The sequence below is a fragment of the Geospiza fortis genome, unplaced genomic scaffold (assembly GCF_000277835.1).
Source record: "Geospiza fortis unplaced genomic scaffold, GeoFor_1.0 scaffold166, whole genome shotgun sequence".
In the NCBI taxonomy this organism is placed as follows: domain Eukaryota; kingdom Metazoa; phylum Chordata; class Aves; order Passeriformes; family Thraupidae; genus Geospiza; species Geospiza fortis.
In genome coordinates, this window is record NW_005054310.1 from 6,146,998 (window position 1) to 6,164,714 (window position 17,717).

Genomic DNA, 17,717 nt, shown 5'->3' on the forward strand with positions numbered 1-17,717 from the left:
TCTTCCGTGCAGGAGCAGAAGAAGGGAGAGAAGCTGTTCCTAGGATGTGGACGATAGATTGCACCTGTGCACTGGAAACCAACACAGATTCTCCTGTGTGAGCACGACAGTGGTATTGGTGTCTCTTCTTGGGTCAGTTAACACAACAAATGGATCTAATTCCCAGTGAAGGGTCTGGGTGACATGTTCACCCAACACAGGAAAGTCAAGGAGGTAAGAACAGGATTATGGGATCTTCCAGCCCAGAGCCTGGCTTTTAGCATCAGCCAGCATGGCCTTTTGCATTAAGTCCACAGACAAGCCCCAGTCAACACAACTGGTTCACAGAGCTCAGACACCAGCACTAGTAAGGAGGGACAGAAAGGCACCAGCTGCACTACCTTATTTTTTCCTCTGTGTCAAAGCTTGTCTGATCCCTGAGAAGCATCTCCTATTATGTACTATAATTTTACTACAATAATTTTACTACTATAATTTTACCTAGCGTGTTGTCCTTGACCTGTGCTGGCACAGCATATCTATCCTCACTGTGTATAGCTAAGGTGCATAAATTTAGCTCGTGAGGTTGAAGTATTAGTGATTTGCAGCCATTTTGGATGACATTTTTATACTACGAGAGGCAGATTTCAGTTTGATGTTCACTGGAGCTGGTGATCAAAAAGCAGGGGAGGGCAGAAGAGTTGCTAAAGCATCTCCAGGAACCATCTATTTGGTGAATGTCTGAGATTTTTGTTTGCTTGTTTTAATTGATATTTGACATTTCAGCCAAGCCTGAAACCTCCAGGATTTAATTGCAATAAAATCAATGATACACCAGGAGTAATGAGGTGTACCCGAATTACCCTGAAATAGATATAATTGCTGTGTAACTCACCCAGCAGGTCCCAGTTTCCCCAGCCACAGTCAGTAGCTCATTGTTTTCCAAGTGAAAAGATGTCAGGAGCCAGTGGGATAGAGCATAATCAGTCAGGGTGCTCTTGCCTGTTTTGCTTTCGAATGTCATGTAGCAAACAGCATTGGAGAAGAGGAAAGGGTGCTGGAAGAAGATGATGGTTAGCTGGCACCCTGAGGGTGCTCCACACTCCAGTGGTGGGGAAGATGACTCTGGAAGTGTAATGCCAGAGTGGAGCATGGACTGGTGCAGAGGAATGAAAAATGTTCAGCTGGGAGCTCTGTGTAGATCTTAATGGTGTTCTCATCAGAATTGAGTTTTGACTTTCACTGTAGTATAGAAAAATCCCTGCTACAGGCCAAGATGAAATGCTTCATAAATTATCAGCTGTCACCTGCTGGAGTCACAGCGCTGAGCCACAGCAGTTCATGGAGATGAGGGACAATAAAGTACCTGGCCAGAGGAGCTATAAAAGCTACTGCATTTAGGGAGTCTGTCCTCCTAAGGGATGCTGTGGTACATATGTCTCTACTCAAGAATTCTTGCCACATCTCTGCTTCCTTTCTTTCTCCTGAAGAGAAACATTCCTAAGATGTGGTGAACCCAGGCTAGATGTCTTTTGCTGCCTGAGGATGCTTGACTCCACACATCCTCTACTGGAGACCAGCTTTAAACTTATTTTACTGTACTACCTCTTCTGCTGCAGAGGTTTCCTTACACACAGAGTAACTCTGCCTTAATTAAGGGGGAACTCTGCCTTAATTCAGCTGGGAAGGCAGGATATGCAGCCTGAAGGTGTGATTTGGTCTGGGTCTTCCTACTGCTGCAGCCACTGAGCTACAGAGGCAGCCTCCATGGCCCCTCAGAGTTGTGTTAGATTGTCAATGAAACTTGGTTTTTGAAAGACAAATAATTTGATAATTTAGGCCTTTTAAATTTTTTTGGAAGCTCAGGGAGATGTAATGGGGATACACAGTCATCTGGACTTCTACTAAAAATAATACAAGATAAATTTACCTAATGAGTTCAGCGTGTCTTAATAGCCTTCCCCTGGTGGTTTTATACTGGCTCCTATTGTACATCCATGCTTCTTTCAACACATGTAAATAATACAGAGGGCACAATTCATGGTCCCATAGAAAGCAACTTGCATTTAGGCACAAACAGAATTAAGTGCAACAGCAATTGCATAGATCCATTCAGGCAATCAAAAGCTGTGCCAAATTCTGCACCTTTTGCTCATGATGATAATCTCTGCTGATTTCCTAATGTCGCTGTGATAAACCAGGATCCATTTTATGAAAGATCTTTATGCTGCAATATATTTCATAATAGGTCCCAACGCCAAAGGCACTTTTAAAACCTTCCATATGTCTTGCTAAAGCATAGTGGATGGGTTTCCTACACTAACAGAGAACATAACCAATCCCTCTCCATAATCCACTAACTTAGTCATACATCATCTAACTGAAGTGCTACAATTGCAAGACTTTGCAAGACTTTAAAATAGCCTATTATTTGTCAACAAGGTGAAGATTTTAATGCAAGTACCCTGTATCCATCAGTGCAGCTTAGATGAGCAGTTTGGATAAAAATTTTAGGTGTAAATTTAAATATGCTATATGCCTTTGCATGGTGAGCTGGGCCCACTCTTTGAACCTTATTTAGTCTGGCCATTCCTTTGTTGCTCAAAGAAGCAGAGCAAAGTGTGTCACACAAGGCCACGTGCAATGTTCACTCCTTGCAGTGGTCATCTTAATTCACAAGTGTCACTGGGCACCATCACACAACAGCCTCCACACCACAACTTACTGCCAATTTAAACCTGAGCTTATACTGTGCTCATGCTTGCAAGCTGCACTTGCAAAAATATGTGAAGGAGATAGTTTTCAGCCAGACCATCTTGAATACCAGTGTCCAAGGTGCAAAGCATGCCAATAACAGCATAAGCTTTGTTTCTGCCTTGAGATCTAAGTGAGTAGGCTGTGATACATTTTCTTTCTTCTCACAGGACCGTTTCTTTTTTTCACAAACACATTTCTGTTTCTATGATGATGCCCAGGGAATCAGGAAGGAGTTTGTAGGGGTAATATGTGAGGGACAGATATTTTCTGTCTGATCCTTTGCAACAGCATGGCTTCTTCCAAAGTATTTTTATCTGGACAAAGCACTGTACACAGTTTACTAGCAGAAAGAGGCTTTCAGTACGAAAGTGTGAAGCAGGAATAGTGCATAATTATCTCCTTCACCTTGGTCTTAATCTACATCTTCAAGGTTTGATCTTGTGCGCATGAAGATTGTGCTGTTGACTGCTGTGGGATCAAGTACTAGAAACACACAGAGGGAATAATATAAGAAAGTGCTTTATAGCCAGTCTGCATGGAAGGAATTGGAAATACCAGATGCAAGTTCAGGGAGAAGAAAGATGCAGTTGTTGCATTTTCTCCATTTAGAAACAGGCATCCAAAAATCAATATTCTTTATACATAGTCCTGAAATATGCTGCCTAAGGTGACTTGGACACTACAGTGATGTGTGTCCTCGAAATCAGATCAATACAAACATCTGCTCCAAAGGCCTACTACCTTAGTCATAACACGTATAACTGCTGACTCCTCAGGACATGGGCAGCTTCTGCAGAAAGTAAGCACAGACATGGTCTCCAAACAAGTGTGTTTTTGTGGATAACACTTCAGGTACAGTTTGTCTGCTAATTTACTCATTGTATGAATTCCAGCAGAGATCAGACATGATTTGGAAATGTTCTGTAAGAAGTAGAAAAAAATATACTCAATGCAGCAAATTTTGATGATAAATATATGTTGTATTGTTTCATTCAAATGTATACACTTGTTTGTTTTCTCCTCAAAATCTAAATTAATTATGCAGGCATATGTAATAAATATACCAAATTAGCAAGGTATCTTTACTAGTACCTCTTGTTTTTTAATATGACCTTACAAAATTTTCAAATTGAAAAATTATGGGAAGCAGTGAGGCAGAATTTTCAGATTGACTGGTATAAGAGCAATAAAAATTTCTCACGCATTCTCAAAAATATTTCCATATTCAAAGGAATTCCTTCTATCTTGAATATCATACCAGAACATTTGCCATTTTATAACACTCTTATTCATGTTCTTCCAATCACTAGCTTTCCTAGGAAACTGATGCTTAACATCCAAGGCTAGATTTGTATTCCTGTAGAAATCATGGAGACTGAACCTGTATTGAGGACACGCACAGGTAAAACCTTTCTGGCCTCTCATGTTTTGGGTGAGGTAAACTAATACAGATATTTTAATTTTTCTATGCCAACGAAAGAAAAGTTCGCCAGAAATTCACCTACTTGACACAATAGTCAGAAATAAATAGAAAAATTTTGTAATTCACCCCCAGTCCCAACTGGGAGCACACAGACCCCAATTATTTCTATAGCACTGCATTGACAGTCCCACACCAGCAAACTCCAGGCCTCAGTAGGCAATGTCTGTTTAAGGGAGATAACTTTGTTATAAAATATGTTTTTAGATTTTGAGGAGCACTATTTAAATGAGGCATGATGCCATCTAATCCTACACCTAATACACCAGCAAGATGGTATCATTTGAAAGGAGTATTTGTACTTCAAAGTAATTCTGCTCCCAGGAACTTAGGCAAATTGCATTTGTTTTTCTAAAACAGTTACCCTTAATGAGCCTGCAAGGAATCCATTTCTGAGAGGGGTAGATTTGAGTGCAGCACTATTAGTCCTAACAAATTAGTCATATTGCATCACCAACACAAAACAATGAGACTAAAAAGCCAGGGTCATAATTTGCTCTCATGCATACTGGTGTAACTCCACTGGCTCTGATTTTTGGGCACACCCGAGCTGAGCAGAGATGTCTCAGAGAAGCCAGTTATAGCCTGAAGGCTGCTCTGCTCTCCTGAGGAGTGAGTGTCCCACTGGACTGGATGACAGATGGGATGGGAGCACCACAGGCTTCGCCATCTCCCTCCCCGCCCTTCCTCTTCTGATGCACCAAGGGGTACGTGGCAGCTTGGTGCTGGGCCAGAGCTCCCCAGAGAGAGGGCAGTCAAGGCAGGAGACTGGCTGTTTCCCACCTTCCTTTGTCCTGTGAGGCTGATGCAAAGCTTTCAAATACTGAATCAGATGGAATCACTCCCCTTTCCTGGCACAGAACAATTGCAGAAGCCCATCGTTTCTTATGCCTGTTGAAAAGGAAGAAAGAAATCAGTATATTGTGGTAGAGTTTGGAGACAGATGCCTTTTTTCTCTCTTCAAATACTACAGTGGTCTGTGTCCTGACTGACCTTTGCTGTTAAAGTTAGAATACATTTTAAAAATGTTAAAGTATTAACATTTTTAAAACATATTTTTTAATAAAAATGGGCTGGAACAAATTTTCATTCTTGGTCCTGGATTGAGCACTTTGATTCACACTGTGCTCTCACTGAAATTTCCACCAAAACATTTGACAAAGTGCGGAGCTGCTTCAGATTTCCATGCAGAGAATTAAGATCAAGATCTACCCTTGACATTTCAGCCTTCCTCCAGTACAGATCAGGAGTTTTGACACTAATTCATGTTTAAGATTAAAATCTCATTTTATTTTTACTATCAAAAACCCTTCTCCTGTTCTCTTTTTAGCAACTCTGCAACTTTATGCTTGCGAATACACTGTAGAGAGAAAAAGTGAAACTAGTAACAAAAATAGCAGGAACATGATCTACCAAGCATCATCGTCTGAGCAGTTCCTTCCCCTTCCCCCACATGCCAGCTTGTTCTCAAGTATTGAATCACGTTGTGAAGGCTGCCTTGCAAAGGAGCACCTGAGGAAAGCAGCTGTAGTACACAAGGGCCACTTACATCCCCACGTGTGTACTCGTAACCGTGACGGATGAGGGTGAGAAAGCTACGTGGGCAGGGAAGTAATTGGAAGTAATCACACAACAGACTTGCATAAGTGAAATGATGCATACAAGTAATCTTTGGAGATTAAAGATATTTGGGTTGGGAGAGGAGCTTTAATTGGAACTGACCTTGTAAAACATGCTGCCTTATGTTCAGGCTTATAATCATGGGTGGGCCAGCTGATCTATTTAAAAATGCCTGGTTCACATTAACCACCCAGGTTTTAGAGACAGTTTTTAGATGCTTGGTGGTATTGCAGAGAACAAATTACAGTGTTTGAATACTGATCCAGTGCTCTCACAGTTAATGGAAATGAGTACAGATGTTTGGTGTAGCACCTTAAACAGCACTATCATGCAATGTTTTGACCTCAGAAAACACTTTCCTTCAGGAATATAAAATACTAATGATCCTATTGCTTCTTCTGGGACAGCAGATTTCCAGTTGCTGATCTCTAGATAGATTTTTAGCTGAAACAGACAAAAGATCTAATAAGCCCAGCGATTGTCCTAGGAAGATTTGTCCAAAATGAGTTCCTTTCAGTGTAACACAGATCCAAATGTCCTAGCACCAACACTAACAAATGTGCCATTTTGCTCAGGAAAGCTGAACAGAAAAGAAATGCTGTATCTTTGTACACTCTGGGCTGGAGCATGTGAAGGGTGGGGCTGGAAAGGAAAAAAGGAGATTTTTATGAGGAAGTCCAGGGCTGCACTTTCCAGGGTCTGGATGCAATGAGTGCCTCTCTCTTTTGATCTCAAAAATAGCACACACCAATTGTCTGTGAAACAGCACAAATTCCCACCCCTCTTTAGAAAGGAAGAGTGTGAATACTGGATGTTTTGCACTTGCAGAGTTTTGACGGTGTATCCCTGATGTGAACTGGCAGGTTTTTTTTTTTTGTTTGTTTGTTTTTAAATTTAGTTTTATTCATTTTGAGAATACTGAGTCCCAGTAATTCACCCTGCAGGTACTGTTTCAAGGTCTGCTCCCTGTGCCCCTGTCACTGCTGTGGGACCAGGGGAGCTGAGTGTCTCACAAAGGCTGGGTACTTCCAACGGGAAACAGGGTGAGACCAAGCTCTGTTCCACAGACAGGGGAATAGGATGGTGAACCATCTCTGCTTGAGCTGAAATCCTGCTACAGGCAAAGGCCTTTGAGCAAGCTCCTGCCCTGTGCAAGCTTCAAGCTTCAGGGCTTCTAAGTATCCACAACAAATCTGTTGCTAAATGGCATATAATTGACAACTGCATGAAAACTGTAGTACTTCTTGGGCAAGGGACTTGCAGTGTGAGAATACGCAAAATGCCTTAGAAATGTTTGAGAATTGATGACTGAAGCTTGTACTAATGAAAACTCAGGTTTTAGCAAAATGAAGGTTTTTCTTAGAAATAGTTTGCTTTCCTCTTTGTTATACATAAAAGCATATTTTCCCCGTTTCTTGCCTCATTGGGCAAAATTGAGAAATTTGTTTTCTGCCAAAAAATCAAGTTTCCTGTAAGGAACTCTTTCTCGCCCTCGCAGTTTCTGACTGGCTTCATGTGCATAACCTCCTGACTGTAATGTTTGGGTGTAGCATCACACTTCCAGGAAACCAAACCAAATTCACATTTGACACAAATGACTCAGGAACTTAGAATAATATATTAAAGTATGCTGTCTGTGTAAGAAATGGCAATTGTTCAACCTACTTTTAAAGGAACAGTCTCTGATCTTTTTTCTTCCTGCAGCCTCAGACTTCCTTAAAATCTTTTGACATGCCTCAATTTTTTTTTTTTTTTTCAGTCTTCTGTTGCTAACCTCTGTGCAGGCTTTCAAGTGGATGCTGTCCAGAAATCCTATTACAATAAATTTACTGTATTAAAAAAATCTGAGGAGGAAATAAGATATGGTCATATTATTAAGTCTGACTGTCCACCACTGCCAGCTTTTCATCCAGTCCTTTGTATATTGTCATCTTATCCTGCACTTAATCTCATTTAAAACATAGGTGCTGTAGTACAAGGGCCTTAATTTTCTTTATTTTGAGTGCCTTCTGCATATATGATACCGCATTTAAAGCAGATATTCTCTCTTTAAAGTGCCTTCTACATCTATAATGTAGAAATAAATTGTTACAGAAGCTTAATCAAGACTTGCAAACCTAACCAAAATGTATTTCTGTGGCTCTTAGTCTCCTTTGTTGTAAATAGCAAGGCCAGCTTTTCTGTATTTTAGGAGAGATCAATTACCATACTTACCTAGAAATGCTTCTTAAAGGAATGGATTAGATACTAGCAAATTTGAATAAGAAATCAGCAGAATACTAGAGTGCATATCCCTAAAGAAATCTTGAGGATCACTTGTTTTAGCTGGAATTATCTTGGGATCTGTAATACCTATTTGGAGAGCAATAATTTGGAGTTTTCCAGGTTGAGAGTCTGCTCAGAGGACAGCAGGAGAGCAGCTCTCTCTCCCCAGAGCTGCAGTGCAGGGTCAGTGCTGACCTGGGGGCAAAGCACTGCTGAGATATTTCACTTTAAACCTTGGGGCCTGAACACAAGGTGGCACTGAGTGAGCTGTGTAGCCAGCTAACCTTATTTTTATGATGTGGTCCTAGCTGTCCACATCACTGCAGTGCCAAGTGGGAAATAAAAGTGCTTTAAATACTTTGAATGCTGCAGAAGTAGAGAAAAACCCCTTATTATTAGCAATGGATTTTCATTTTCTCTGGGGGGAACACTGAGGTTTTGTTCCAAACACATCCCCATTTTTCAGAAGACTCTTCAGAACGAAGGGGGCTCTCCAGACGAGTCCCGTGCTGATGGCTGGCCTGGTGGTGTGGCGATGACAATCTTTCCACGGACTGGATGGCAGCTGTTCAGCAAAGCACTAATGTCTAGCATTTTTGAGACGTTTTCTGCTGCATCAGGTTCCTGCCACCTAGTGGTAACAGTCCCACCGTGTGGAGTCCCTTCGGCAACGCAGACAGTGGTTTTCACACCTTCTCATGAAAACAAAAAAAAATATCAGATATACTTTCTAAAGCACCATGTCCTAGGTTATTAATCAGTACACTGGATTCTTACCTCCGGTAAGCTTTATCTTTCATCTCCAAACCACACATCAGCCTTTAGAAGACTGCAGATGATATCCTTGACTTCGGTGAAAGAATGCCAAAGGCATGAGTTAACATCTGTAAATTCGCCTGCCTACTCCAGCTGGCTCTGCTTGGGTCTTGAAGCCAGAGGCAATGTAATAACAAAACACAAGAATAGAGGAGCACTTAGAGGAGAAACCGGGCAGTTTTCACTCATTGCCATTCCTTCATCTGCCTAAGTCATCATACAGTTGTCAACAGTCCATTGTTGGATTAGGGCACTGCCTAGAAGCCCTGGAAGGTGTATCTGAAAAAATAAGTGTTTCCAAGTAGCTTTATTTAACTGATCTTGTCTTTTGCCTTAATTTATGATTATTGTCTTAACCCAGAATAGATGGACATAAATTAAAATTCATCTTTGTTAAATGACATTTTCAGCCTTGCTTAAGCAAAGTACTTTTGAAGATTTGTCATCTTTTTGGTTAGACAATTTAATTCAGGGAAAAAGAAAAAAAAATATAGCATCTATCCTCATTGTCCTCACTGCAGTGTTGGAGTTGTACCAGGAATTAATCTGGAGCAGATTTATTGACCAAAACACAACAGAAATAATTGTTGACTTCAATCTTTCTGAACTGATTCAGCCACAGAACAGACTGCAGTGGAAATTTTCTAGTATTGTGCATTCATGTATGGTTTAATGGATTCAGGCCAATACTGAAAAGAAAGTCAGCATTCAAGTCTTCAGAGAAACTGTCATGCCATAAAATCTGCATTCTTCCCATCCAGAGATCGAAGATTCGACTTGCCCTGGTGAGGAGGTAGGAAGAAATCTGAAACCCTGAATTGCTTTACTTCCCAGGAACATGGAAAAATGTGGCGCTTCTGCCACTATTTCCTGGAAACTGTTGGATTAGCTTTAAAATAATAGTGGGATCACCTATGAGTTCTTCTGATAAGAAATGTTGATAAAAGCTCTTGCTAATAAGGAACCTTTACTCTGGAGCCTCAGTAGATGATCCTGCTGTCTGTGTGATATGTGGGCCCTGGTCTTGTTTTCGGCCATGCATCCTTCTTCCAATGCATCCTTCTTCCAATAAGCCTTTCTGCCATTGGGATTACCCAAAGGGACCAGCAAGAAAAGAAAACTTCTGAGTGTAGCAGAAATGACAGTATGCCAATAAAGGCTTTTAGGGATTTAATCAGTGCTCCTTAAATAATCCAATTCAAAACACAATGAGAACTATGTCTGAGAGATGAGCCATGCATCTCAAGGAATGCAAGAAATGGATTAGAAAAGTGCTATTTGTTGAAGATTAAGTATTTTATAGACAGAAAAAAATGTTATAAATATGGCTTCTTTAAGCTTTCTTAATATGATGCTTTCAGTGTTCAGTAAGCACAGGGGGTGGAGCAAATGCAGATGTAAATTAGGAGGAAAATCACATGTAAGAGCTGCTACATTAGAATTACATTTTAAAGTTGAAGATAGGATAGATGCAGCATGTTATGACAGAAACCAATGTAACATCTTCTTTAACAGCAAATTGTTTATTTGAGGATGACTATGTCTGGGAAGGAGCAGGGGGAAAAATCAAACATTAAATGTCAAATAATTTTACTAAGTTTGAAAAAGCAACAACTTCACAGAGGCTGCCAGCATGACCCACACTTATAGGAGGGACTGAAAAATGGAGAAAACCCACAAAAATATTATTCTATAACCTAAGAATAATGTATCAGCTGTGATAATGCAGTCAAGCTGGATTGACTTTTTGGATCCTGTTGGTAGCGTTCAATTAACATGCCAAATGATTCTCAGACATCTTCCTGGTATTGTTTTTACAAAGTTTAATTTCTGATAAGACTGGAGCAGACTGAAAGTCTCCTGGTTTTGGTCTTGTTTTTTTTCAACAAAAGTGTAAAATATTTGGAAAATTTGATACTTTTCAATTGGAAAATTTAGATTTGTTTGTCATCAGGTGATTCCATATGGGATATTTAGTATCTAGATATTTTCCACCAGAGAAAATGTTCTGTGGGAAGTTAATGCCACACTGGAGACAAATTATCTCCAAATATAAGGTGGGATATAGTTTTCTGCTTGCCTTAGTGTCCCCAGAAGTTCTGCAAATGGGTGTTAATTAGTCACAAACAGTCTGTCTTTATCATGCTGCTACACTGGACACTGTGTAGTCAGACAGATTCACCCATTAAAAAATTTTTTAAAACTAGGACCACTGGGATATTCTGAAAATGTTAACTCTACTTTTTTGTATATGCAAATACAAACCCAGATGGAAACTTGCAGCATAAGTTTCTTTTCTTCAAAATAAAGAGGTTTTCCCAGCACATTTCTATCTTTAAATGGATATTTGCAAACCTACCTACTACTAACATGGCTTCTCTCCTGCAGCTTTACATCCTGATATAGATGAAGGACTGTTTTGTCTGCTGAGAGAATTTCAACTTGGCTATGATAGTAGAACTGGTGGAACACCTGCCTGAAGTAACCTTTAAAAACCATTAAGTACCATTAAGACTGTTGGTTTTAATTCACTATGACACTGCTCTTTAGGTTACTGATTTCACCATTCTTCTGTTCAGAACAAGATAATAGTTTTCCTTTTCTTGAGGTCATCAGGAACATTGGTCCTTACATCAACAGAACTTTCAGTATATGACAGTTACAACTTTATCTCTTCACCTGATATTGTCATTGAGGGTTAGATTCTGGAGATTTTTATCACAAAACCTTTTGCTGCCATTCTAGATTAAAAAACAACAAAGCCTATTCAGATTTTGCCAGAACTGACAATTGATGGTGCTCATGAATGACACCAAACCACCACTTACATGGCCAAGCTCAAGCCACTGACTAGAAAACAAAAGATTATAAGACATACTCCTTTTCAGAACTCTTAGCAGAGATGATCAGCCAATGGCCCTATATTTAGATTTGGTGTGTGGAAAGAAAAGGGAAAAACCTTCAGCAGACTGTACCTCTGAGTTTGCTCCATTGATTTCAGTGGAAGCCACTTAGGAGAAGAAAGTTTCAGCATTTTCTTCCCAGGTACTGTCACAGAAAGAAAAACCCTAATGAAATTATCTTTGGAAGTGTGCCATACCAAGTCAGGTATTTTGAAATGAATTCAAAGTATCATATTTAATTGCAGATATTTTCTGGAAGCTGTTAAGTACACAAAGCTCTGGTTTATCTGAAGTTGAAAAGTCATCCAAGACTAAATTGATTGAAACTTAAATTTTGGGTACAGAGACTAAGCTGCTGTGATAAGGACCAGATTGCTGGTTGGGTGGCATTTTCCTTTTCAAGTGGTATTGGAAACTCTAGATTTTGACACAGATTGAAAGAAAATACTAGAAACATCTTAATTGTGCAGGCCAGCTGTAAAAACGGTGCCCATTTTATAAAGGTCCTGAGAAGATCTCACCACTAGGACATCTGGCTGCCAGGGCTAGGGAATGATGCAGAGTTCCTTTAGCTGGGAATGTGTGGAGTAAGGATCAACTGCACAAGCCTTGCATTTGGAAAATCTCATTATCAAGTCCCCAGAGTGCAACACGGAGCACTGGGCCTCTCCCTGGGACCACCAGGGGTAGGGCCAGGCTCAGCCTGTAGCTCCACACCTGTGTCCCCTGCAGCCAACACAAAGACTGATGCTGTCTTCAGCCAGAGACGGGTAAGGCCCTCCAGGAACACCCTCCGCTTGCTCAGTTTCCTTGGTGAACATTACCTGGAGGAAATAATTTTTTGAAGAAACTCAAGATACATGTGTCACAGTGACAGAGCATGTGTGTCACAGTGTGTCATATCTGCTGTAGAAAGGACTTCAGGATTTTTGCCAACTGCTGTTTACACAAGACATTATTCGAATGGTGTCCCTGGGGGGCTGCAGCTGGAGAAGGAGGTTGAAAACAGCTGTGGTGGTAAATATTAGATTTGTTTGTGTTCATATGAATGTCAGACAGAAGTGAAACTCACACAATTAAGAAATTTCAGCTTTAGTAAGGACATGCTGACAAGATCATTAACATTTGATTTGTGGGGCACTGGATCACCTACCAGGCAGGAGCACATGATGGCACTTCTGGTGAATTATCCAGAGTACAGAGTTCGTTATTTATACTGGCTGTATGTTGTCTGGGGGAACTGGTGTGGTATGGATAGAATATACTCAAAACCAATAAAAACTGGAATACTTTTAAAGCATGTTCAAATCACATGCCTGCAGCATTTTATGCCATAAGGCTGCAGTGTTGTGATGCAGTATTCAGTGCCCTAAAATATTCCTGTGTATTGCCCAACACAAGTCCAACTGTAAAGCTGATCTGCAGTAACTAAAGGCTTATGCAGAATGTTCAGAAGCTCTTGTCCTTGTGAACAGCAACAACCATGTGTCAGAACCAGGTACACAGTCAAACAGATTTCTTGCAATACCTAAATACAGGTAAGAAATGCATACATCTGCTGATGTGTGTGTGCCTAGGGCAGACAAAGGCCAGGAGAACAAGATTTTCATTCTGTCCTACAGGGCTGTTGAAATAGACTTCTGTCTGTCCACCTCCTGAAGGATGCTGCCAAGAGCAGCAGGGAAGAGGGATAGCTGCTCACATCCTGATTCCAAAAGAACATAAAGAACAATCTCCTTTGGACAGTGTGGCTAATTTACTTAATGAGTCTTCCCTTCTAAATGGTTATGAGTCAGTATCATGGAAGTGTGATTTCTTACTGATGTATGCATACAGCACCAATAGTGCTATAACAGATTATTGTGACAAATGGCATGCAGAGCAAAGTAAGAAATGAAAAATGCCAAAGATTTCACTTAAAGTTCAGGATGTCTCTTACCAAAGGTTTTCGTAATACAACATGGGGAATTCTGTCTGTCTACAGTGACTATTAGCCTCTTTGCCCTCCCTTTTGAAACTGAGCTGCACTACCTTGCCAACCCAGTTAAGCTCGCCCACCAAAGCCATGGTACTGTACTTGTGGCCCATCTCATGTTTCCATTGTTACAGTGCACTTACCAATGCATCAGATCATCCCAGGATAATACTCACACATCCTGTGTACAGGAGTTACTCCCTGAGGGGCTGTCAGAACAGATTATTTATGCCAGCATTGCACAAGTTTGCTACTGCAGTGCACAAATCTTATGCACCTTTAAAAACAGAAAGGAGATTATTTTTACAGTATGAACAGTCACGTTGACAGTCATGACTGAGTGCACAGAGCGGCACACATATCACAAAGCAATGCCCTGTGCTCCCTACAGAAAAAGACATCACTGTTGTTTATACCTACAAAGTGGGTGCAAGCTCCTTCACTGAAGGATGAGCAGCTGTGGCTTCTCTGTGCTCTTCAGGCAAACATTAGATCAAAATGACACATGCTCTCCTACTTTCTTTTATCTTCTAATGTAAAAAATGAAGTTGTCCGTGGTTGCCCTTGCATCATCTACACACATTTGAGATACTCTTGTCTGCTTTTGAACTGGAATTCTACACTTTTTAAAAACTACCTTGTGCTTTTATTAAAAACAAAAAACACAACCCTCGTGATTAGCAGATATCAAACTATGGTTAGAAATCTCATTATTCTCTCTATAAAGAGGGAGGAATCAACGGCTAAGGATGCTGATTTCCAAAATGTTCTGATCTAAGACATTTTAGATCCAAGATCACCCTGGGTTGCCATGGAGGTTGTCAGTCCTTGGTTATGGAAAGCCCTGCTATATGTGTCTGGCCCTGGGGGTTAAAGATGAAGTTCTCAAAGGCAGCCATCACTTTTGCTAGTGTCTTGCCCTAAGAACATACAATGCACAAATAAGTAGATGATAGGTTGAGAGTTGGATCTGTCTATCCATATTTCATGTTTATGACCTCTTTTACAGCTATAAAAAAGAACTATATAAGCTTTTTTGCTGTTCAGAATGAAATTGTACTAGAGAGACAGACTACTTTAAGATGATAAGAGTTAATGCTTTTGCCAAGCTCAGGGACATGAAGCCAGGATATCTTCAAATCCAGACTCCTGTAAGCAACAAAACATTGCCCTTTTAATGACTGCTGGATCAGCTCTGTCACTTGAAAAAGGGATTGAAATGGGTTCTAAAATGAAAGTAGTTTTAACACTGCAGTTTCTAAATGGGTTGTAAAATAAGCTGGGACAAGTTTGCACAAGAAACATTTGCTCTTACGAGTAAAACCATGGGATCTGAGCCAGGCCAGCTGTGCTCCTTTACTCCTGTACCAGTGAGTGCCAGAAGCTACAGACTCTGAAGGTAGAAAACACGTTTCATTGCTCCTGTTTGATTCCCTTGAGGCTGACACATGGAGTGGAGCTGTCAGGCTTCACAGCAAGCTGCGTCTAGCCTCCTTTGGCTGCAGGGCGGGCTGCTGATACATCATGCTCTGAGTTTTGGCAAGAGACACCACCAGTGTTAAAACAAAAGGAAGAGACTTCAGGTTACGAGCTCCCTAAGAGAAGGCTGCCTACGGTATGTGAGCTTACAAGCAGAGAGAAACAGGTCATAAGAAGGTCCCTATTTAGTTAGACATAATAATTAGCTGTTCACAGGCTGAAGTGAAAGTCTTGAAGCCAAGACTCAAGAGTATGGGTGTCAAGACATAGAAAAGGTCAAAGATTAGGTCTGGATGTGTAGCAAAATGTGGTGAAGCTGATGGGAAAACAAACATGGGTCACAAATTACTCATTTGAAATTATACGCATAAAGAAAATCAAAAGAATTTTCACACGTGGTTTACCAAAAGAAACTGCCTCTTTTGATTAATTTGAAGAACAAAAGCAAGATAATTTAAACGTGGAGTAAGAATCAGCAAGGTAAATTAAAATGTTTTAATTTGCGCTATAGGAAATAAAGGAGGAAGATGGTCAACCTCTCAAGGGTTACAGAAATGTGAAGTGACTTGAACTCAAAACTACTTAGATGTGCAATGTAGTACAAGCTTTAAATGCTTATTTCTTTAAACAACAGGATCCAATAAATTATACAGACCAGTTACTGAGGGATACAGACTTACATCAGTCCCTGCAAGTTTATGTTTCAGAAAACTAGAAACAATCCTTTCCTGCTTTTCCAGACTGTGAGTTTGTGAATGCAGTGCAACTTTTTCTACACAGATCCATATTTTCATTATTCATTTATTTATTCAACTCTCATATGGAAATACTGTTACTGGCCTAAGCATTTTAGCATTCTTACCTCCTATTGCCTTGAATACCTGTATGTTGAGTAATGTGTATGCATTGAACCTGAAGTGGCTGGTATACATCAGCAGTGATAAAAAACACGAGGTAAAGACACTAGTAGCTCAATGGTTGACGTATTTGTTGAAGCGCTTCCCCCACATAAGCTATTCCTATCTCATAGCTATTAGGAGAAGATCTAAAATGCAATTTCAATCAGTGCATAAAGAGGAATGTGAAATCCATTGTTTCAGGATAATTTATTGTGTTTTATCTTCAAAAAATAAAAGGAGACATGAAGAAATACAAAAATCTGCATATCAGGATGGCATGGTGTCCTACTATGTTTCTGCACTAAAGAATCAAATCCATCTCCAAATTCAGACAGCCCAAACCATCTATAAAAGCATTGTTGTAGTTTGGTAATTGAAAAACATCCTAAAAACATATGGAAATTATGTTTGGCCTTGTTTCCATACATATCAAAGAGGAAAGATTTCTGGCAAACCTGGAATATGTATTTTGAACATTGTATTTCTGCCAGCTGGCTTTTCACATTCTGTAGCAAGTTTGCACACTACTTTAGAAAATGTATTGAACTAGACCTGATTGAAAATCACGAAATAAATCACTGTAATAACAAACCAAACAACTTTACATGGTGGACCTAGCAGTTTCAAGCGTAATCAGCAAGTAAATTATACCAAAATTGTTGTCTTGATCATGAAATTCATGAATAAAGATGTGTGAAAGTTGAAAACACTATCAATGCAGCACCTTTCTTCTGCTCCCCCGCTGCTGTTCACATCGCAGAAGAACATTTTACTTTGCAAGCGTTTCATTACAGATCGGTGCTCTCCCCCGCCTCATATCGACAGTAACAAATTGTTGCTCGCCAGTTACACAGGGTCCCAGCGGACCTAAACTCTGCTTGCGTTGAGTGGGTCTGGCACTGACATTACTCCTGTGCCTGGGAGAGGCAGGGGTCACAAAGCCCTCGCTCAAGAACAGAACAGAGCAGTTCTTTTCCCAGAACAGGCGCTGGGGACAGGGAACACGGGGAGGGTGGGCAGCCAGGGCAACAGGGAGTGTAAACACATCGCCGGGCGGCACGTCCACCTCTGCACTTTTCTTTTACCGCCCTCCCCGTTCTTTTTAATGTGATACTGTCCAAACCAGTCGGGATGGAGATTAGCAGGGGGAAGGCAGTCAGAAAAGCGACCCCCGAGGGAAGATCTGAACAAGAAGGTGGATTAGGATCTCCAGACCGGGTGGCGAGGTCGGGTGAGGTGGCGAAGGCGGACCGGCAGCTGACACGCCACCGCAGAGGCTCCAGAAGGGTAAGAAACTTGTTTTTTTTTCCTTTCTCGAAACGCTGTTTTTATAGCACCGTAAAGCTGCATGCGTGGACACGTGATTTTTTGTAACCAGGCGCCCAAGATCCCGCAGGCCTTGCGATGCATTAACACCGGGTGCCTCCCGATTGTGCTTCCTCAGACACACAGCCCGGCCGCACAGAACCGTTACCGGGACCAGTCTTTTAACGTGGACAACGCGGCGGCAACAGCGCCCGGCAGCATCGCTGCGAGCGGCTCCG

The 17,717-nt window shown here is 40.8% G+C and overlaps 1 protein-coding gene across 2 annotated transcripts in view; it reads left to right on the plus strand.

Moving 5' to 3' along the window:
• The first annotated feature begins 17,296 nt into the window (after window positions 1-17,296).
• The window catches only part of MDM1 (Mdm1 nuclear protein), a 21,142-nt gene continuing 20,721 nt past the window's right edge, over window positions 17,297-17,717 (plus strand). For both annotated transcript variants that reach the window (XM_031055593.1, XM_031055594.1), the window contains exon 1: window positions 17,297-17,460. In XM_031055593.1, coding sequence (XP_030911453.1) covers window positions 17,305-17,460 — 156 coding nt within the window. In that variant the 5' untranslated portion in view covers window positions 17,297-17,304. The remainder of the gene's footprint in view (window positions 17,461-17,717) is intronic.